The 24,404-nt window shown below is 36.6% G+C and overlaps 1 protein-coding gene across 5 annotated transcripts in view; it reads right to left on the bottom strand.

Annotated features, from left to right (window-relative positions):
• BABAM2 (BRISC and BRCA1 A complex member 2) overlaps positions 1 to 24,404 on the bottom strand; it is a 159,143-nt gene that overhangs the window by 116,104 nt on the left and 18,635 nt on the right. For all 5 annotated transcript variants that reach the window (XM_030447462.1, XM_030447461.1, XM_030447465.1 and 2 more), the window contains exons 3-4: positions 22,431 to 22,507; positions 10,190 to 10,284 (exon numbers count right to left, since the gene is read on the bottom strand). In XM_030447462.1, coding sequence (XP_030303322.1) covers positions 10,190 to 10,284; positions 22,431 to 22,507 — 172 coding nt within the window. The remainder of the gene's footprint in view (positions 1 to 10,189; positions 10,285 to 22,430; positions 22,508 to 24,404) is intronic.

Genomic DNA, 24,404 nt, shown 5'->3' with positions numbered 1-24,404 from the left:
TAAGAAAAGAACCTTTAAGGAAGTAGCAGGTGCATCCATAGGAAGACAGCTATACAGAAAATTAATGTACAAATGCTGTTACTGCAAAAAAGTTCTCTTTAAAAAATAACAGATATACCTAAGGATCTGAGATGGAAGACAGCAAAGAAACACAGACATAAAAGAATGTGAAGAATGAACAAAACAAAGAGAAAGTTTGAAAAAAATACAGGCTGAATCTTAAACCACAAAAAAAGAAAAGCAAATACAGCTTGAGGCCTCCTTGACTTGGGGAAATTAATAGATCTTTTGAAAATCACCCAAAACGTAAAGATATTTCTTCACCCTAACAGCATTTTCTGAAAGAACGAACTTGCAGGGTTGCAAACTTAAACTTAATTCCATTGGAGAAAAGTACAATTATAACAGACTTCACGGTCTGGAATTTAATCAAACATGAAACAGCATTATCAGACAGAATGATTAAGTCTAACTGACCTTCTGTAAGCTGTTAATTTAGAAGTCTGTTTTGATTCCATATTCATAAGCAATGACCAACTTTCTCCAAAGAAAAAATGAATTCTCATGGCTCAACAACTTGAATTCCACAGGCACACTATACTGAATTTTAATGTACTATCAACTCTGGAAGACCGTGTTAGGTCTTTTTTAAAAATATTTTAAAATAAAAGACAAAAAACTTTGTAAATGTGCTTCTGAAAAACTAACAAGCTGTTGCCTTCAAGCCTAATCATTTCTTACTGTTCTACTGTTCTTGTAAGGAAGTAGAGAGTATTGTGCCAGTAACACTACACATCAGGGCCAGAATCCTTTAATTTTCTTCCAGTTTCTCTAGGAATACTTTTTTTTCCAAACTTTAATGAAACATTGCTCAAGTCAAGTATGATTATATTTTAATTAAAGAAAAAAATCATAACTACATTATCACTTTCATATTAAAGAGTTATCAATATCAACATTATTGTTCCAGATTTCCAAGTAAAAGACATTCTGCTTTCCTATATCCAGCTTGGGATATTCAATTTCATATTTCTGTTTTAAACTAACTAAAACTTGAAAATCAATGAGATGCTGGAATTCTTTATATCACCCCTACCATTAGCAAGGTCTTTACTTCCTGCAAAGGAGTCATATTAGATATATACATAAATACATGAACACATTTAGCCATCAATGTCTGCTAATTAACAGTCTGAAGTTAAGCTGTGGTGTGTATTTTTTCTCCAGTATAACACGATTTACCTGAACAGTCTTTTGTTGGCTCAAATTTGCTACTTCCTCAGGCAGCCATTACCAGTAACAGAGAAAGCTAATGCATATCAATATAATGGGAAGAAGACTAGGCCATTCCTAGATTCACCTAGCTGGCCAAAAAAACTCTAAGTTGCCCTTGTGAAAACAGCCAGAAACAGGCACTCAGGTCAGGAGGGACCAAGTCACAGATCCAACAGTCTGCTTACATGAATAACCGTGGATTCAGTGACTCAAACTATGCTTCAAGAATATCCAAAGTCCTTCCCTTGCCCCAATTTAGTTATTTAACATAACCACACAGCTTGCAACTTAGACTTTTCTCTTGTTCATGTTGGTAGACTTTACTTATTCTTAAGGCAAGTTATATTAGTACAGGGTACCAACTCAGACTGACTCTTATCTCTGATAGGAAACTCTCACAGCCTACAAAATAAGTGGCTGAAGAAGACCATCAGATGTTGAACTGGGTTTCCAAAGGAAATCTTGAAAAAATTGGGGTAAATCTTGTAATGAAATCAATTGCCTGGCACTATCAAATCAAGGAGCTGGCACATAAACTCAGGCAAACATCCTGGAGAATTGGAAACAATACCAGAAAGATGCAAACTAGATTAATAAATTAAGTAAAGCATAAATTAAATAAAGGGGGTTGAGAAAGAAAAGAACTAAGTTTGAAATGCATTTAGATTTTAGTCACAGGAGGGGCTCTCACTGAACACCACTGGCAAATCTACCAACTACACATTGTTTATATACATACAGACATATATATATATATATATATACGTACACACACACAGTTTATATAGTGAGAGAGAGATTATAGGTTTAGGCATAGCCTAAGCTTTTGTCTGTCAACTGGATCACTGAGAGCCTGCTCAGCTATTTCTCACACCCTGGACTGGATGCCAGCTTGTACCATCTCTTGCATTTCCAGTCTCCAGAGACCACAGGGGCACAGAAGTGTGAGGCTGCAAAGGTGAGCAAGCAATCCCTCCTGACATGCATGAGCTCTGTAAATTAAGAGATGAGAGATGATTTTGCTAGTGCTCATACTGTAGCTCTCAGCCAAGACTCATAATACCTTAGTTACTGAAGTGTTCCTTCTCCACTTACCAAAATATCAGGATATGCTACTCAGTTTTTACACTGGAGAAGCAAAAGAGATAATACTCATTCAGACATACTGTCTGGTTCTAGCAGAGAGACTGCTGTTTCTCTCAGGCCAGGTAGTAACTGTTGCCCACCTAAGAAACGAAGGAATTAATTGAGAAATCAAGACGAATTCAACACGAATTCAAAAGAAGATCCAGGCAGGAGGCCAGTGCTCTGGGCTCAGGTATAAGCTGAACAGACATAGCTTGAAAGAAATAGAAACCTAAACATCTTTTTCAGCAATTACATAAAGATTTAAACACCCTCTGGCCCATCTAACTTTATAAGCATAAAAAAAGATGGTCAAACTGCGAGCAAATAAAAATTATGTTGTTTTGTTTTGGTTTGTTTTAAATAAAACAATATGAATGATAAGCCATTATATAGGTTTTTTCCCCCCTATTCTGCTTATGGAACATGAGTAAGTTTCTCATCACATGCACATTACTTTGTATCACAGTAAAACCTTTCCTCCTACTTTCACCATCCTTCAATGATCCAAGCACATTCTTAATGTTCACCTAAAGCTAGTTCTTCCTGTACTGAAAAACTACATTTTAAGTGCTCATATTCTAGATTTTCCTTATTTTGGGGAGAAATTGCTTTATCAGCAATTTGACATGCCAAAAAATGCTCTATTTCTGGATTTGCTAGGCAAAAAGTCCAGTCAAAACGTGATTAACTAAAGCAGAACTTCTGACCTCAGCATATTCCCTTCTGCTTACACTTTGAGACAGAAAGCCAAAGTTTGTAAACTGAGCTAGGAAATGCTGAAATTTTGGGAAAAGGAAGCAAGGTACAGGTATACAACGATTTTGCATGAATAGAAAATGACAAAGAAATACAGGACAGCTCTTAAGTCCAGACAAAGAGAATAAATAAAGGGGAAAGACTAGGAGAAATATTAATAAGACTAAAACAAGGAGAAAAAGGAAAAATTTCTCAGTGCAGAGAAGACCTGAAGAAAGGGTAGGTGGAAAGATGACAAGAAAAACTAATTTTCTGTCATCTCTCTTGGATTATTTTTGCTGAATTGTTTGTATAGCCTCCACCACACAGCTACATAGACAATCCTATAACTCACTCCCACACACTTCTCAAGCAGAGCTGCTGAATGCCAGCCTCACATGGGCTGTAAACAAGCTGGCCAGGCTACCCCAGCAGAGGATTCCCAAGCATCATCCTCTTTGGGATATTTATCACCTTGAACCTAATAAGGATCACAGCAAAAATAAAACCTGTGCCTCCTTTATGACAACTTCCTTGCTAGGAAACAAATTAGGATTCCCTTGGGGAACTGTGTGGAACTCAGACACTAAAATCTGACCGCAATACAGTCAACATTAGATTCTTCCAGGTCTATCCTCAAAAGGGACATTTTACTGACTTATAATCATTTGAAAACACATCCAAAAATGTGTAAAATAAATGGCATCAATACCAGCCAAAAGGTCTTCTAATAGGAATGTTCCCGAATTAAGTTACTCTTCTGATAGTGTAAAATGTGACTGTCACCACTGCCTATCCATACCAGACTTCAGCAAACTTCACCCCTCTGTGATCATTTGCAAGAAGGCTCTGGGGAGACCTTTTAACAGCCTTCCAGCAAATGAAGGAGACCTACAGGAAAGTTGGGGTGGGGCTTTTCACCACAGAGGGTAGTGATAGGACAAGAGGCAATGGTTTGAAACTGAAATAAGACAGTCTTAGGTCAGATATTAGTAAAAAATTCTTCACCATGAGAGTAACAAGATATTGGAATAGGTTGCCTAGGGGGGTTCTTGATGCCCCATCCCTGGGAGTGTTTATGGCCAGGCTGGATAGGGCCTTGTGCAACCTGCTCTAGTGGGAGGTGTCCCTGCCCATGCAGAGGGGTTGGATATTGATTATCTTTAAGATCCTTTTCAACTCCAACCATTCTATGATTCTATGATATATGCACACATATATACATCCACTATATAAAATGCATAGGATCAGTATAGAAGGACAGGAATGAGCAGTTTTCAGAATTCACATTTGTTTTAGAAAATAAAACAGTAACTAGCACTGGATTATAAATAATCAAAATATATCTTGAAATACAAAGTCACAAAAGTGAACATAAAAATTGTGAATATAGGAAAGTTCAAAATAAGAAAAAAAAAACATATCATAAAATTCAGGATCCAATCCTGCATCCTGTTTCACTTATATTTCCCAAGTTAAACTGAAACAACTTAAGGTTTTCAGCACCAGAGTTGTAGTTAGGGGTCCAAGAATGAAATTATCTGCTGCTATCCCAAGTAGAGAAAGCAGCAGATTTAATGTTAGCAGAGGTCAAACTTACCCATACATTTCCCTGACAAAGACAACTCACCACCACGACTTTGAAGTTTGAAGTCATACTTTGAAAACCACTGTGCTCATTGCCCACAAGTGGACTCTTTCATACACATAACACCTGCATCTTTGCCAACAATACAGCAGTCAGACTTTTAAGAAAAAAATAGTGCAAATACCATTAGTTAATATAAAAGGTGTTTGGAGTTTTGGTAGCTACTGTGAGGAGCACAGGAACAACAGATGCTCTTAAACATTTGTCTCATGCACTTGAGAGTAAATGAAGACCATTATGGAACAGGGAGATATTTAAAGAATCTCTTCACTACCCGTTAAAAATTCAGTAAGACAACAGTAAACATTATTAAGATTTTGCACAGAAAACAACAGAGCCTTCATGACAGCCATCATATAATTAAATGGTAAATATGGAGCCTAACAACTACAAATAAAAGAGCTTAAAATAAACACTGCTCTACACAAGACACAGAGCATTACAACAAATACACCTGAGTAGTATAAATAGCTACATCAACTGCACAATGACTGAAATCTGTGCTCATTATAATAATTAGACAAGGGGAAACAAACTTCCCAATGCTACCTACTGGCATGAGATCCACGGTGGCCCATTCTCTAAAGTTCTGTGTTGGCAATGCCCTTCTTTGATGTGAATGCAGTACTAAGAATTCACATATATGCTAGCCTGCAAAGACACATCCAGCACTTACTGGATTTCAGGAATGCTAATGTCCTCTTGCCTCCATCCCCAGTATGGCTGATGGAGCCTTTTCAATAGGAGTGGGTAGGCAGAAGACAAGCTGGGAACCTGAAGTTGAATGCTTAAAACCCCATATCCTGAAACTGACACACTAGCTTGCATATAATGCTGTTGCTTCCTCTTTCCCAAACAGAACATACTTCAAAATCACTGGAGAAATAGGGTTAACATTTTGCATAAGCACTTCAGTTATTAACTGGCTCATATTAACAATCAACTAGGCTAACATAACAAACAATTCTTGTTACTTGAACTGGCGTCATTGTAATGAGCTCCAAATTAATCTCATCCGTACACAATCACCAATCTTGTTTTGTGCCAACTGAATTTTTAATCAGAACGGAGTGAATCATAGGTTGTTTTTAAAATACATTTCTAATACTTGTCATCCAAAATGAATAAACACTGGAGCATGGAAGAACTCTTCTGTTTACATTCCGATAAGCTGATTTGGTTTATCCATCTATACATACAAGTATCAAATGCATGCAATAGGATATTTTTAATGAGAATAAAAAGTAACGTTTCTAATAATGCTTTGAGGAGGAATAGCATCACCAACCTAGAGAATTTAGCCCTCTGACTGTAATGGAAGCTGTACATCAAACAAAATAAAAGTAGTTGCCCCTGTGTTGTGTTGCTCCTCAATCTTTACATAATTTACAGATCAGAATACACAGAATCAGACCTTGCCACCAGCAGAGTAAGTACTTTGGCAAGGCATGTAATGAAGCATATATTTTTAAGCAATAAACTTGAGAATTCAGTTTCAAACTGAGGTGACTTCAGTATTTGTGCAAGACACAGAAGGAAAGCTAGGTTTCAATGAGCATTTTTCCCTTGATTCTGCAATTACAATACCAGTATGAAATACCAGTCTAATAAAGCAGCTGATTAGCTCTGCTTGTAACAACAAGAGTGTTGAGCATATAACTTCACCAGTGAAACACAGAACCAACAACTCAGGAATTCTTTGGGTGAAAATAAAAAAAGCATGAAGTCTTCACCTATAGCATCTACTTCTTAAAATGCAGTATTTCTGGCATCTCATTTTAGCTGTCTGGTTAACCTGTTATTACTCTTAGATGAAAACCTAAGTCTAAGGTCTGCCCACAGCCGTGGAAATTGAAGGAGTGACTGGAACCATCTGCAGCACAGCCAGTCAAGTGTCTTCAGGGAGGTCCACTGGCAGCCTCTATAAGAGCCATATGAACTTGAGTACCTGGTTCTCCTTTCAGGCTAAGCATAATGCCTGACTCAAGCTAGGTAACAGCATGTGATGACTTCTGCTTGGAAAACAAGACACACAGTAAGATGAGAGCAGTGTAGGAATGCTCAATGTCAGAATTCCCACAGATCTGTCATCACAAATTACTTAGAGACTGTGCTCCTCATTTAATGCCATCTACATGCTTTTGTGCACGGTAGATTCTGTTTTAAATGCCAGGAACTGTTGCATTAGAAGTATCTGAAGATTGCTCAAGATTAAGAGCATTAAATTATACTCGATGTAGTAATTTATTTTTAGTTGGAGACAGTAGAAATGTATGTTAAAACATTTTAAAAATCTGCTAATATCTTATAAATCAATTAAAATTATCTTCATTGAACAGGTCTGAGATCTGTGGGGAAAAAAGGGAGTTATTCAAGTACTTAGCATAACAAGCAAGTTACTGTTGATGTATCATTCTGAAGACAATCTCTGATAAAAATGTTGAACATTAAAAAGGAAAATGCAAAAGCAAAGATACACCTTATAGACCACAGCTGCAAGGTTCAATTTATACGCTCTGATAACATCAAGATAGACTGCAAGAGAATGACCAGGGACCTTATCAAAGAAGGTTCCATTTACATAGTGAATACTAGATCAAGCCATAATGAACAAAGGAAAGTTGTGGGCTTGCAAATTTTTTTTGTTTTAAATAATTTTAAAATAGGCTGGTAAGTATCACAGAATCACAGAATGCTAGGGGTTGAAAGGAACCTTGAAAGATCATCAAGTCCAACCCCCCTGCCAGAGCAGGGTCACATAATGTAGGTCACATAGGAACACACCCAGGTGGGTTTTGGATGTCTCCAGAGGAGACTTCTACAATATCACTGGGCAGCCTGTGCTGCTGTCACCCTCACAGTGAAAATGTTTTTCCTTATGTTTTCATGGAACCTCCTATGCTACTGCTTGCACCTGCTACCCCTTGTCCTATCATTGGATATCACTGAGAAGAGCCTGACTCCATCCTCCTGGCACACACCCTTCACATATTTATAAACATTAATTAGGTTGCCCATCAGTCTCCTCCAAGCTAAAATGACCCAGCTCCCTCAGCCTTTCCTCAAAAGGGAGATGTTCCACTCCTTCAATCATCTTTGTGGCTCTGTGCTGGACTCTGTCAAGCAATTCCCTGTCCTTCCTGAACTGAAGGGCCTTGAACTGGACAGAATATTCCAGATGTGGCCTCACCAGACCAGAGTAGAGGGGGAGGAGAACCTCTCTTGACCTACTAGCCACCCCCCTTCTAATGCACCCCAGGATGCCATTGGTCTTTTTGGCCACATTGCTGGCTCATGGTCACCCTTCTGTCCACCAGCACCCCCAGGTCCCTTTCCTCTAGGCTGCTAACAGGTCAGCACCCAACCTATACTGGTACATGGTATCTGCATCAAGGAGCAAACAGCTTTTTAAGACACTTCCCAATGGAGAGGATGGCAAGTTTATTCTGTCTTCATGAAGAAAAAAAGGAACGCTCCCAAAAGAATTAACATTAATTAAACAAATTAAGAATGAAAGAAAGAAAACTAAGGATGTTTTGATCCTCACAGGTTTTCCTATGAATCACTAGTGCTAGTGACTGTTTCTCAGATGAGAAGTATGGTACCATATCACACTCTCTGAACAGTATTTCTAAAAGATGCCCCAAATTATCTTTATTTAATCTCATTTACTATTTGTTACTAATTTCAGCTTGCCAGCACATAACAAAGTCTCCCATTCCTTTAACATCAACTGCAGAAAGTGGTTGCTAGTGTTAATACTTCTCAAGAGGTTGTAAGATTGCAAAACAACCAAACAGAAAAATGGGGGAACAGAAGAACTGGTAACTAAAAGACTGTGAAAACTGTTCAAGAAATGCTATATAAAGTAAAACTTTTTCTATAAAAAAGCCTAACAAACTCATTGCTCGGCAGCTCCATGACTCCTTCACAAAGCAGTCTGGGATTGGTGAAGGGAGTAACATGTTCACCTTTTAAAAATTCTGCTAGGTATGTTAAAAATAATTTTTAAAACCAATTATTTTAAGATTATGGGGGTTTTCAATGTAAATCAATATGAGTTGAATAAAGCTAAACCAAAAAGTGTCACGTCACAAGGCAAGAATAAGCTCAATTTTGTGGCCCCTGCCCCTGTTTTTCCATCTCGTCACCTGTACCCCAGCACAAAACAGTCCAGTTTGACAGCCTCCAACTTACTTTCAGGAGCTCCCATCCCTGCTGCAGCCACCCAGCTGCACTGCAGACATGCTCATAAAGCACAAGAGAGGCAGCAGGAGAGAACTTTAGAGAGAGGCTCTCCCCTAATAAGGCTCTACACCAGGAGAAGTTCAATTAAAAGACAGAATATTCCTCAAGTGCATGTTTGGCCATGCATTTGGCTCCATATACCCATAAAAAAAGAAATACATTTAAAGTGCCAATTGCTTTTTTTGTCAACTGTCTAGTAAAAGCTGAACATTTTGAAAAGAAAATAAATGAAATCACAACCTACTGTGTGGATAACCAACCATGCAGGAATTACTAAACTGCACCAGAATCGCAGAGACTGAAAACTTATTGGAAAAACAAAATGCCTAAATCTTATAGTTAAACAATACTGTCATCCCAGAAACAAGGCTGCAAGTCTGCAAAGGCAGTAAAACAGAGCCTAAAGATAGGGGGACACTAAACAAGAAAAACACTATGACTTTCAAAGTATCTTATAATGACTTTAGTAACTAACAGTAACTTCTGAGAAAGAGAAATTTTTTAAAACCATAACCATTGTTAGTTTTTTCAACAAGGCTTTACTACTTGAGGCTTGTCTTAAATAGTGAACAAAACGCTTGGTTTCAGGTTGGACTGTTTCTTCTTCCGTAATAGTAAGACTGCAAAAATATCTTAATTATTGACCCAACTTTTAAAAGGGCATTTTGCTGCCTTTATGGTAACACTTCCACATATGAACAGGTTTATTTCTTTAACACAGTGGTTTCAACAACGTACTACCTGCTTTTATCCCTCCTCATGGGAAAACAAAATCAGCATCACTGCACAACATTATATAATTTTCTGGAACTAAATGTTTTTTCAAGACACAATTAAGCAAATCCTTTTCACTGAAAGAGATCTTTTAAGATGGTCAGATATTAAAAGGACATCTTTTAAAAGCTACTCTAGATAGTTACTGTAAACATCATCTTGTCTTGATGGAACTGTTGGGGTTTTTTTTCCTAAGGAACTCTGCATTTATGTATTCAACTTTGAACCAAGACAAAGTTTTTATACTCACATAAGAGTGAGATAAAAGGTTGGTTTTTTTCTTTATTCTCCATTGTTAGCAAAGTCTTGTTGCTGAAGCTACTCTATAAAACCCAAGTCTCTTTTCATAGGATAAGGTTCCCAAAACAGTGAAGTACTTACATGCAAGGCAGCAGGATCTGGCAAAAATTCAGCATCCTCTCCAAAGATAAAATCTGGTGGCAGGTCAGGATAGTGAGCATTGAAAATTATATCCCCTGAAAAGTATGAAATGAAAAAATTGTTTGCACTTTTACATATGTGCTTATAAATAAAAAAATATTGTACATAATATACATGTTTTAATATAAATTTTGATATCTACAATAAATACATTTAATGCATACAGATCCACATAATTTTTACAAAAAATTCACATGCAAGATAGGCATCAGATGTTTTGGGGGATGAAGTCAGATTCCTCAGGCACAGCTTCTTCCTCCTCTGCAAGCCACGAAACTTGAAATAAATAATTTCTTTGCATCTCAAATGGCAACTCAAAAGCTATTGAGGATTGCCTCAAAACACAGTTAGAAAAATGATCTTGTTTTTTAAAAAAAAGTACCACTTTTAGATTGATGTGTTTTACATATTAATTCAAAGTCAAATGCAAACTACTAAGATCAGGATTTTCAAAATACTGAAGCTTTAAAACTTAGTAACACTTCCTCCCTCTTCTCGCCACCCACAACTTTTTGAAGAATACACAGTTCAATAGGAACCATTCCAATTATCCAAATTCTGGCCAAGAGAAATGTAGTATTACTCATTTAAATGGAGAGACTAAAATAAACTAAATATATAAAACTTCATAACAGCTTTGCACAAATTTCTCATCTTGCCAGTGTCAAAAAATATACAATACTGATGTGACAGTTCAAAGAAATCTGGGCTGCATTTCACTAGTAAGAATACTTAAGAGTTCATTTAGGTCAAGAGGTGGCATCTACATCTGAGCTTTAAAAAAAAAAAAGACCCCACAGTCCAAGAAAAAAAATTTGCTAGCAATACTGCTCTACCTCACAATCACTCTTTCCTCTTTATGAAGACAGAAAACAAGAAAGAGTAACCTAAGCTTTTGCATAAAGGCAATTTGTGAGGCAGCAGCAGGCATTAGAAGCAATCAGTACCTACTATGTGTTACCACCTGTTTAAGATACACATAGGAGAGTAAAACCATGGTGGTAAGCCTTTTAAACAACTCTCAAACAACTTTTTATTTTTTCAAAAACTATGAATGCAGAACTAACTGGAGAAAAGCATGAACAAAGGCAGAACAATGTCACACTGCTGGCTCAGTGTTGTCATCATTTTAAGACATTCAACATGACTATTTTAATTGCTAATATTCTGAAAACTTCTCTTGGATCTAGCTGGAAGCAAGGATCCCATAAAAATTAATTAGCAGAGAACGAGGGCTCATGACCAAGAAGCCAATGTCCAGTTTGGTGTAGGTGCACCTGACAGTATTGCTCCAAATCCTGAACTCACTGATCACACAACCCAGTAGAGCACAGTGTGGATCTCTCCTGTCTGCACTCCCACCTTCCTTTCATACGTCAAGAGCACATGCAGGCAAAGAGTGCCAGAAAAACAGTAGAGATCCATCAGTCAAAATATCCAACACATTCTACAAAAAGCAATCTCACTTCATTTAAAGCAGACACCAATACTAGAAGAAACCACATAAAATTGCAACAGGGAAGTGTGCCTCTAGTAAGGGAAAATAATTACAAGACTGCCAAAGCTGTAATACAGCAATGAAGAACTGAGAAAAGTTTATTTACTAGACTGGACAGCTCCTGTGTCACCATAAGTCAACACTTTTCTTCATATTTACTACAATTAAAAAGTCATGTATTACTCCTTATAACAACCTCCCCAATTTCAGCTTAGAGAGCAGGCAACCCTTGAGGTTATGTGTTGAAGGAGATAGCACCTTAACACATTCTTTGACTAACTTTTCCTTCATACAGAGGCACGTTATGCATAACTCAGAACACAGCACAATGAAATAGCTTGGCCTGTGACTTACCTAGCCCAATGCTACTCTGAAGGAAAGAACTGTATCCAAGTTTTTGCCATGTTCTTATGTGATGCAAAATAGCTCGCTTAATACTTTTCGTATTGCAGTTGCTAGTTACATGCTTTTCATTCCCTGCACTCCTGCTTTAACAGAATTGAGGAAACAGTACACATAGCTACAACTCAGAGCCAGAGAAGCTGCGTTCCCAACTACATAGATATTACAGAAGGCTGCTCAGAATAAAGAAGGGTAAAAATAGCTGTATATTTTAATAAGTACATATTGGATTAATGAAAACCTAATGGAGGTCACATGGTGGAGTTATGAGGTGACTCCACAACTCTCCTTAAAAGTAGTAGGATTAGTAACAGATTGTATTTACCTCTACAAGCTCCACATAAACAGGTGAACCTCAGTTGGTGCCATGAGAACATTTGAGCAGATACAAATTCTTTTTTTCTCAGTGCTTCCAATTCTACAGTGGCATGAAGAAAACTCCACATGCAGTGCTCAAGCATGACAGGAAATTAAAATTGGCATCATTGGTTTAAGACGCTTAGTGGTAAATTCCTGATTTGGTTCAGCTGGGATTCCTACCCTGGGGCAGGGCCAGCAGCTGGAGAGGGAACGTTCTGCAGCCACTCAGGTGTGATGTGTGGTCACACTGAGGTCAGGCTTGTCACAGCTGCAGCTGGCCACACCAACCTATTATCCCTCTCACATGCTCATAGTTCTGTACCACCTTCTGTAACACCCTTCTCCCACTGACTATTAGTGCCATATCAACCCTTATTCACAGTGATGTGTTGTGAATTTCGTTTTAGAAGTTTTCGTGACCTACTGACATTACACAACTATTAAATACAAGGAGGGAATTCAGAGTAAAAAGGAAAATTGTGATGTCTGATTTCTGTTACTTGTAATTGCTTCTACTTAACCAGGGTAAACAGTGCCTCAAATCCAAACTCCCAAGTTCCTTTACTGAAAGTCATTTTGAGACCAAATATATCAGCATTAAAGCCAATGTGTATTCCAAGATAATTTTTCCTATAGTAATTTTCCTAAAGGCTATATACAGTATGGTTGAAGGATCCTCTAGGCTTCAAAATACAACTGTTAATCATATAATTGCAAAACACTAGCACTGAGACCACACACACTCAAAATATTTTACAGCCACACAGAACCTAAAAAAATCATGCTGTTGCCCTTACTTTCTAAATAAACCAGAAATATATAATTTAATGACTCATCAACACTATCTTTCCTATAGTACAATTTTTTCACCCAATGTAAATCCTAATTAATTCTGCTACAGTGAAACCTCACACAGGCTGGATAACAATAAAGATAAGAGTTCAGAATAAAATGGTGTTTCCACTTAAATGTAAACATCTAGAAAAGGGCAGTGCTTCTCTATCATCAATGGTTTCCAGGCTGTTAGTTAAATACAGCATCTTACTACAGCAGATGGTAAGATCTGACTTCAGAACATTTTTTTTTCACATATTTAAACAAGAAAAAAAATCATCCCCTAGGTCAAATCTTATTCTGGTAGACCTCACTTCTGCCATGAATCCAAAGACATTTATCTAGTTGCTAAAAGGAAAGAAAAGATGACTGTTTTTTGAGACATATTAGACATTCACCCATGTGACCCCTGGCCTCTGTAACTTTCCTGCTCCATCTTCTCTCCCCAGCTTCCACAAAGTTCCTGTTACGCCTTTCTTAATTTACCATACTAAGACAGGAAAAATTAACATCTCTGACTCTGAATTTGACCTATTCGCAATGAGGAGCATCAGTTATTTTCATAAATTGCATATTTTCAACAAAAATACACCACTGCAAATCAGATTAAAGATTAGGGGAATCAATTTTAATCTGTGTTTTGTTCTTGTTAAATATCACAAACCAGATAAATTAAAACTGCAGTAACAGTTTGATATGTAAATAAAGATGCTTCTAACATTAAAATAAAGGATATTTAAACAATCACAATGGTCAATGCAACAACAAATCAACTTGATTTCACATAAATACTAACACTAGTCTCAGCAATGAGTTTATAAAATGAATGGTGTTAAAAATTTAACTCATCAGCCACCAGTTTGTCCTGACCTAGTAAAAATATCCATTTTTTTAAACAGCTACATTCTTTGATACTTAAATAACCTTACTCTGTACAAATATAATTGTGCTAGGGTAAAGACAAAATTTTAAGTTTGAGAATGGTTACCATTTAGATTTTGAAAGCAAAAACACACACACACAAAATCAATGTAGTCTTACTAGCTCTCTGCTTCTTGCCTAAGCAAAATAAACACCTTTTTTTCTTTGCACCTCTAGCACTCAAGTATGTAGTTTCTCCTGTATTTCAACTATATTTGTCCCTAGTCCCTTGATGGAAGGGAAACCTTGTGGCATTCAACAGCACTACTGACCACGACCATTCCTGTGTAAGAACAATGCAAGCAAAACCTTCACACTCAGACCACATTTATCTCTGCAGACCATGTTCTGTAGATATACTAGCCAATAATTACTTCAGTGGAATTACATTGCCAATTAAATACTTGTGTAAAATTGCTTCAATAACATTAAAGCCATGGAGTCAATGATAAATTTAGAAGTAAAAGAATGTGTTACACATCTTTTGCTTTTCATTATCCAAAAGTATTACTTGCTCTTCCTTTTCTCTCCTTGGGCAAATGGCATTAAATTTTGAAATATTCTGCTTGACAAGGTTTCAAAGGAAAATTTAATATGCTCCTAACAGACAAAAAGATGGACATATTAATACCTAAATCCATAATTTCTTTCAACACACACACACTTTTTTTCTTATCTATCAAAATGCATGAGAAAGTCTAACCAAGTGGTAATGACTGACTGTGAGCAAAATAGTTTTAACTCTGAAGCTGAGAAATTTCTTAAATCTTTAGTTGCTTCCCACTGGCCTATACTATTACAGTTTTCCTCTCCTGATAACTTAATTTTTGGGGTATTTGCTTTATTTATTTTTATACCATACTGTACATTTGGTATTACTGAAAGATGTACTGAGAGTGCCCACAGCATAAATGTCCCTATTACCTATAGGCGGCAAAATTAGGAATCAACATTTCAGTTAACTTCTTAAACTGTACTTTTGGAAAGATATTTATATACTTCAGCTTTTTTGATGCCAAAAACTTCTAAGTCAGCACTGAGTATTTAGAATAAACATGCATGTCCACTTGGAATAAACCAATCTGAATGGAATTCAGCATATGAAGGAAATCAACCTATTTGGCTTTTAAGACACAAAGAAAAAATCCAGATGCAACTTTGTCATGAAATGCTCTCACAGATAGATATTAGAGAACAGTGTTGCTGCAAGTGGCCAATCCTATATGTACAATCAGTTTTGGAGAAAACAAAGCATCTGTTCTTGTTGAACAGTGAAAAGATAGTAAGTAGAATTATATTAGTTATCTGTTCAGAATGCTAACCTATCTTTTCCAGTAGACACACAAATTGTAGACAAAAAGCACTGACTGGTCCCTTCTATAAACAAATTCTTAACTAAAACAGCCATTCTTAATTGTCTTTACAGGTTCAAAGAGAATCAGTTATTCACTATAATTTGCAGCAAAGATACGAAGTCAGCATAATCAGCAGCATGAAAAAAAAAAATTAAATGCAGAACTGCTGATTTGTCACTGGATTTCACCCTAAAGTTTTTGCTCTACAGGCTTTAAGTCAAATATAGAGCCTTTTATTAATTGCTCAGCAAGAAAGATAAAGTTTCTGAAATGACAATAAAATTTTGGTAAATACAAAACTACTAGTAGAAGAAGACACAGGAGTAATTTGTGGGTTTGCTGTGGTGTTCCTGCTGCCAGGCTATTATGCTTCTCTCAAGTAGAGAAGAATAATTAAACTTCAGAAGCAACTCTTAAAACCATCTGTTGAAGCAGGACTTTTGCCCACAAGGAAGGAGAGCTACCCTCAAGTGGTGCCTGGGAATACTGTGGGACCTTTGCTCACCTGACCATAAAAAATAATGCTATTATAGTAAAACAAGTGTAGCTTCAACTTTTTACATGCTGCTTAGTGGAAGTCAGAAATATTCCTGAAGCTTAGAGACAACATCTAGCAGCAAGAAGCCAGGATGCTTTTGAATTTAATTTCTGACTTCCCATAAGTATCACTGTATCAGAAAAAGGCAGATAGAAAAGTCACTATTAAAGACTCAAAGATACCTCACACTAGAAAGACAATTTGCAAAAAAGCTATATGATTGTATTAAAAAAGACAACCAGCCTTTCTCTGTACCTTTATGACAATCCAGAAGAGATCCTATCTACTCTGCTACATGCAAAGCCACAGAGGAAACCCAGTCTCCAGGATCTTGGTTCAGCTGTTTGACCAAGTTGTGTAGTGTCATTTGAGATGCCTCAGGGCACATTAAGGGCACCTATGACAATGTTTTTCAGAGAGATTAGTGCCCTTTGGGTCAGCAGCAGGGAAGGCCAAGCAAGATACCCTAGGGAACCTCAGTTAGACATCCATAGCTAGGCAAGTGACTCGAGTAACTCTTCCAATGACAAGAAAAAAAAAAAAAAAGAAAAAAGATAAAGGAAGGATTTGCATGAAGGTGATTTGGTTCTCAGGCAAAGGGTTTCAGGTGTGTTTTTTTCTTCAACTGACAAAGACACTGTAGGGGGAGAAAAAAATTTTAAAAAGGTGTAAAACTGCACACAAAAAGAGAAATTACATTCCATTGTAAATTATATTGCATTGTGGACAAATCTGCAAAGATGGAGTAAAAGTAAAGGAGCTGGATCCCAAGCTGAACAAGAAGGCAGTGGGACAATCCAGTCCTAGTTACATGCACCGCTTTATCTGGGCAACTGCTTTCTCAGAAATTTTAGTACTAAATCGAAGAGGAGAAAATGAGAGCAATATGTAATACACAAGAAGATAAGATATTGGTAGAAATTAAGGACAGGCAATGCTGGAGAAGCTGTAACAGAGACATTGGGTAGGTGAGAAAAGGAAAGGAGGAAGTGAAGGACAAATACATTCAAGCAAATGGACTGTAAACCATCACCTGTTGCAGCCCAAACATGCAAAGCAAGGGAGAAAAAAGTAGGAAGGGATCATGGAATACCAGTCTGAGGGTCTAACCTAAAATCTTTTAAATCTACTGAAGTTCACACTTGTACATACACACTTGGAAGGCCAGTTCTCTTGATACAGAATTATAGTCATTAAGACTTACACCTGCAAAAACTTGTCATTTATTTCCTCAAGCAAAGACCAAAACACAAGGAAAATGGCAAAAAAAATCCAAACAACATGAGTGAGAGGAAAGTGAATATTAAAAGGAAAAAATACTGCTGTAAACTTTGATTCTAAGAAAAAATTAAAATGTAATGAAAAGATTATGCTCTTTTCCCCACTAGGCACATTGATAACTAGATAATGAACAGGTTACCAAAGGAAGAAGATTCATTACACTTGCAACATAAAGCAAGACAGCACACTTCAGAAAACATATTACCTGGAAAAATCTTTGGTACTTTGCATGACCTGACCAAAAAAGACACCATACAAGTAATGGTATCACCTAAGTATAATATGAATTACAGCAACCAAAAAGTCTTTCCCTGAACTAAACCACATCTGACGCAAAATAACTTTATGTCGCACGGGAGACTGACACGTGCATTGCAGCAACCTAGTAATGAGAGACTTAAAACTTAAAATAACATGTAAACAAGTGCTTGGCAAATAAATTTGCAAAGCAGCTTTTAAATGGTCAACAAGGAGGTCAGACTCTTCTCCAAACTTATGATTTTGTTTCTTATCACTTTCTTAAAATAGAAGGCCATAGGAAGACAAGATGAACTTACTAAAAGAATTCCATCACAGGAAGAAAAGCAGATGAAATTCTGTACTGTGTATTTATGGACAATATTCTTAGATTAGTAAGGCAGCAAAACTGTGATTTCCCCCCTCTAAAGCCTATAAATAAAATGAGTAAGAAAGTAAGAAACAGAAATCCACAGTAAAAAAAGAAAAACTAAGCTTCAAACGAGACAAAAGGAATGTTCTTTGGGATCAAGGAAACCAAAGTGGTGGCAGTAGAACCCAGAGCTGTAATCCACTCACATAAAAATAGTGAAAATCAAACAGAAGATGAAAATACTGGAGTTCAAGAGGCCACAGAGAACAGTAGCATCGCAAGGGCAACACATTGTTTAATCACCATGAAATTCCAGCTGACAGCACTCAAGGACAGGGAAGGGAGGGAGGCATCAGTGCCCAAAAAAGAAAATGTGAAGAGCACAAGCAGAAAAAAAAAAAGTCAGGCTTTTGTAGCAACAAGAAGCAGTGAAAACTTGAGTGAAATGGAAAACCAAAACCAAAAGATTCCAGGGCTTGCTGAAACAAAACTGAAATGACCAAGGATCTGATTCTTAATGGTACATTTTAATTATATTATTTAATAAAGACTATTACAGATTATAACTGCTTATCCTGATGATTTCTACTATGACATCTGCTTTGATGTTTTAGCAAGGAAGACCAATATGCCTGCAAAAAATTCAAAACACTTCCCCTCAAAATTTATAAATACTTCTCCCAGGAAGGGCAACAAACTTTACTCAGCAGATTTGGTTTCCAGTTAGCAACAAAGGACAACTGCATACCAGAATGCTTAAAATAAGTTTTGTTCTTAGAAAACAGATTCAGCCTCTCACAGGAATCTACAGTCTTCTTGGAGTTAAAACTCCTATTAAAAGCTTTGAAAAATTCAAATATAAAGAAAAGTAATGAGTTTAATGTAGCAGCCTTGAGTGATGGATGAACTAATAAAAACAATACAGCTGTCTCAGATTTTAACTGACAGTCAAGTAAGAGTAGGTTCAGGTTTTCCAGTCATTCTGGCCATGAAATCACAAAATTTATGGATTTCTTATATAAGAAAATGAAGTAAAGGTGTGTCTCTGAAATTACTCCTAAAAAATCCTTAAGTGTGAAGGAAGATAATTAGTATGACAAACTAACAAAGTTCCAACACTGACACAATATTTTCTCCAGTATAAAAATTGTGGATATCTCCCAGGTCTACAGCTGGAGCTGAGTAACTGCAGTTAGATCAGTAGTTCAGTATAACTTCCCAGCAGCTCAGAATACATCCAACAGTAAGCCAAACATGATATCTGAAAAAAGCCTACTGAATACCTACCTGCATCTGAAGAAAATGTATTAAAATCACCAAAAGCCATGCTTAACCCTATCAAAGCTGACAAAACAATTATTTTATACTACCGATAGATAATCAGCTATTGCATTACCTGCATGTACACTTTCCCCTTTTCAAAAAACAGTGAACTCCCTGGTATTTTGGAAAACAGGACTGTGACTATGCAGTTAGTTATACCTCTCTAAAGTAGCATGCCAAGAGTTTTCAACACACGAGCATTCATACTTGGGTATTTCTGCAGTGGCAGCAGTTATGATTGATGATATGCAAAGATCTGATCTGTTGCAAAGAGGATGTAACACAAACCACAAAGGAAATACACACTTCAGTGTGTATTGGGCACTACATAATTAAAGCCATACGCTGGAGATCCTGAACATTTTCAGACAATCTTTTTATTCTACCAGATTTCGTAACTTTCCTTTGCAGAAATATTCTGCCTTTGAAAGATAACATATCGAGCAACAGCCTACAAGAAGGTATCTACAAATCTCTGGTTGCACACTGTGGCCATCTTCCCCTGCTGTCATTACAGATCTAAAAACAAAATTATTAAAGCTTTTTTTAATCTGCTTGTGTCAGTATTCCATATGCTGCAAGACAGAACGATGCACAGCATTTCCAAACCCATAATGATGAAATGTTGAGGATTATTGTTACTTGAATTCACTGCTATTATGAGGTACCTCTGGAGAAGATACACTTGTTTACGCCATTTTCAGTTGGTCATGTTAAAATATACAGCATGGATAAAATGTGTGCTTGGGCTTTTGCAAATGGGGAGAGGAACATGAGCACTACAGCTGTTTTGTCTCATTGTTCATGTGATATTCAAAATACAAGAAGCGGGGGAGAGAAAAAAAAAGCTGATTTATCAATATTGAAGTTTCATACATAGTCCATAATCATATTTCTAGGTACTTTAACTGGACCACAGTCCTTTACTATATTAGTATAGTTTGCATGCCTATGTCCTTGCGTATAGGTGTTCTAATCTACTAATTTTCCTTTCAGAATCAGGAAAAATATTAGCCTCTACTAAATAAAAGTTAAGATTTACAGCTCTCATAATGTATTAACATGGTCCTCTATGGTGATAAATGAGAGTTACTATAGTCCCATAGAAAATATGATACCATTCTCTAAAGCTATGTCATGCAATGAAGCTTCTTTATACTGCACCTTGATCACAGTCATCAAACAAATCTTATGTAGAATCTGCTAGAGATTGTGGGACACATCAAGACTCAACAGGTTGAGTCTGATACACAGTATTACATTTCAAACAAAAAATTAAATAAGGACAATAATTATACTTGGTAGTATATATGGCTTCATATAATACAGCTGCTACTTACTGAAAATTCTGAATAACTGCATAGTCACAAATTTTTTTCCTATAATTCCTAGCTAGGACTTTATATTCCATTTTTCTTTTGGAAAAGAACAATTAGTAAGCCTTTTGAGATGTGATTTTGTAATTTGAGAACAGATAAGATAATCATAGTAGACTGATACATGAACCTAGCTTCACTCTCAAACACACATGCAAACTTCCAGACCAATTTCTGGTGAAGACAACTTTCCCTGTAAGTGCCAAATGGGAGCTTTAAAGTATTTCTGATGAGAAAAAGTTTAAATGTGTTGATTTCTGTTCACAAAGGACATGGGCTTCCAGTGTACTACATATTGAATGAAAGAATACAACATTCTTGATATTTAAAATGTCTTAGAGAGCTATAGCATGTGTATGATTCAGTGTAAATGGATATTATCAAAGCAGTAAAATGTTTTATATGTTTAACATTTCTGTCTACACCAGGCACTTGCTCCTCCAGATGGTTCATTTTCCCAGACTCACAAGACAGCTGTGGTTGTATAGCACTTCTGGAGACCGCCTTGTCAAACCCCTCCACACAGAGGAAGGTCAGCAAGGGCACAGTGCTAGCACTCATATCCAGTTGGGTTGTATGTCCAAGAATGGACATATACAAGCTACACAAACTCTTGAATGTAACCAGTTCCACTGTTTGACCATACTTGCAAAAAAGTTCTTCTACTACAATTAAATAGAATTTTCTGTATTTCTATTTGTGATCATTTCAGTGACCACCACTGAGAAGAGTCTGGGTCCATCTTCACTACCCCCATCAAGTATTTATACTTCCCTTATCAAGGGAACTTCCCTTATCAAGAAATCACAGTTCCTCTATCCTCTCCAGGTACAACAGGTGCTCCAGTCCCTCAATCATCTTTGTGGTCTTATGCGGGTTTCCTTCCAATATATCCATGTCTTTCTGGTACAAGTCAGACCAGAACAGGACACAGTACTCCAGATGTGTTTTCATCAGTGCTGCCCTAAATCTAGACCTGCCAAGTTTTAAATTTTACTTAATCTGAAATTCTTCATCCTCTCTCATATTTCAATTAAGATGTAAAAAACAACACAGTTTTGCCATTTTGCATACCCAGTTTATAAGCAACTCAGGTGTTGAGAAAAGTATTTTTTGCCTTATAAAAACATACAAAAGCAGAATGAAGAGTGGGCAAATGAGACAGCTATCTACAGATTTTCCAAAGGAAAGAAGGATTTAACCATGCCACTGAGCCAGAAAAACAGTCACATTTCTGTGTTTTGGTCAATTATACCAGTTACTGTTTGGAGATAGCTAATAAAATTACAGGCTGACTTATTCTATTGTAACAAAACAAAGAGTTTTCACAAAATAATTCCTCCTAAAAGAAAGACACAAAGCATATAAAATCATAAGTCAATCTACAAATTATCATTATATCATCTTAGTAATAACATTTTGTTAGAAATATTGGGATCATTTGTGGCTTTTGTCTTGACTTGTTTTCAAATTTGTAATATCAAAGAAGGTCGTAAACTCATCTTAAAAATTAGATTTTGTCTCAATTGTGTGTTCTTTGAGCTGAAGTTTTAAGAAAGAACAACAAACACAAGTATCTCAAGACAAAAAGTAGTTAGCTACACTGGAAAACTATTTAATGTGATCTAGAACACTGTTACTGAAAGAAAGGCCGAGACATAATAGCAATAACTTTTCACTTACATTTGAGTGTTTCTCCAGCATAAGGGATATGTAGCTTAAACCGATCACAGCTAGGTCCAGGGGTCAAGGATGTACATCTACAAATGAAGATAAGAGAATGTGCTCAGCTCTTACAGATCACAGCAGATATTTAACATTTTTCTACAGAGTACCAATGACTGACATTGTGAAGATGATGTGAATGGCAGAAATACTCATCCTTACAAATCTGGGAAGGAAGAAAAGATGAGAAGGTGCCTCCTGTATCTTTCTCTTTTGATCAGCAGTTCTCAAAACAGTATGAGAAATTTTAGGATCTGGCTACCTTTGTTCTCATTTTAACACAGAAACTACACATACAAAATGACATGGGTTTTGAATGTTATTAGAATTGTATCAATTAGCCAAAGCCATCAATTTCTCTGCAATTTCTACAGTTTTGCAGGTGACAACTCTTTGCCTATGCCACAGTAATAGGGTTACATGCTTCGTATGTCTCCCATGAAGATACCTGGAATGAATTTTAGCTTTAAGTTATCAACATTCAGTCATTCTTACCTATTTTAACTTTCAATTTTTCCCTTGTGGAAAAGGATCACAGTAAGCATCTAGGTGAAAAAGTTCCAGAATCAAGCATTGGAGGCTATGGCCATTAAGCATCTGTGAGCATTTGTTATCTTCTGTTTATCTGGAACACTGCATTGAGTAACTCCTGGAGCTCTATCTGCCTTACCATGAAAGAGGCATCAGGACAAACAAGGTGTTCTTAATTCTCACTAACACTCAAAACACTTCTGAGAGCAATTTCTCTCAGATGTTGGTTCTGTATCTTTTCTCTTTACACTCTGAAATACAAGGAAACAACATGGTCCTAGCTTCAGAGCATTTTTATTCAGTGGGCTACATGTACTAGTTCAACAAATTTGTACCCATAGCTTCATCAAAAGCAATCAGCCACAGAACTAGAGATAATTAAGTTTCTTCAAAAATACCACGCAAACCGCTTGTGTGCACCTACAATCTAGCACAGATAGAATTAACAGCCTACATTAATTTAAAAAAAAAAAAACCACAAAACACCCTGTTTTCTCAGCATCATTACAGAAATTAGATAGCTGTCCTTGCAAATGAAAGGGAAGCAATGTATCCTATCTTCATTTGAAAAAGCATTTTGCAATGTCTTGTGAGAGCACCATGCAAGACAATCTACAGAAATATAATGTAGATCCAGCTACTATCAGATGTGTGCAGAGCTGACTGGAAAGCAAGTTTCAGGAAAGATTCATTCGCATCTTGCTTTATATCCAGAAAGAAGACACTGAATGGGTTTTCTTCTGGTAGAATGTCACCTTGCCTTTCATTAGAAGACTAATGATGGAAGTGAGATAATGTTTATTAAACCTGTTGATGATGCCAACATGACAGAGAAAGCAGTGTGCTGGATGACAGGACCGGAGCTGAAAAGCATTCTGATTTAACAGTCTGTAATACTTCTTCTTAAATTACATCTAGGTAGGACTTAGCAAAAGCAGTAAGTATCACCACTCATATTTCCAGTAAAATTGTTTTTTGTTTGAGAATATGGAAGATTGGAGGTGCAGTGCATCAGAAACAAGAAAATGTAAATTTTTCAAAGATGTGCTTTTTTCAGTCAGTGAGAACAGCACAACAGGAATGCCCATTGTTGAGGTGTTTTCATGGCTTAATTTAAATGGATTAATTTAAAAGTTATAGGTATGAGAACATTATTATCTACTTTGAAGTAATTTCTAAGGCTTACATCACATATGAAACCAATTCTAGAAAACATACAAAAAAGCAACACAAAAAACCTCCACCTGTGCAAGTTCTAAAATATCTCTGTAACATCAGCTAATAGTTAATGGAAGTTGCTTTTAAAGTATCACAGGTCACAGTCACAGGCTTATTTCTCAAATACCGTAAGAATAAAATTCTTGATGGTTTTTCAAAAGGCACAAAAATTTCTGATCCTGC

This window comes from Calypte anna, chromosome 3, assembly GCF_003957555.1.
Source record: "Calypte anna isolate BGI_N300 chromosome 3, bCalAnn1_v1.p, whole genome shotgun sequence".
Lineage (NCBI taxonomy): Eukaryota > Metazoa > Chordata > Aves > Apodiformes > Trochilidae > Calypte > Calypte anna.
Note: the sequence above shows the minus strand (reverse complement) of the source record. Positions and strands in the feature narration are given on the sequence as shown.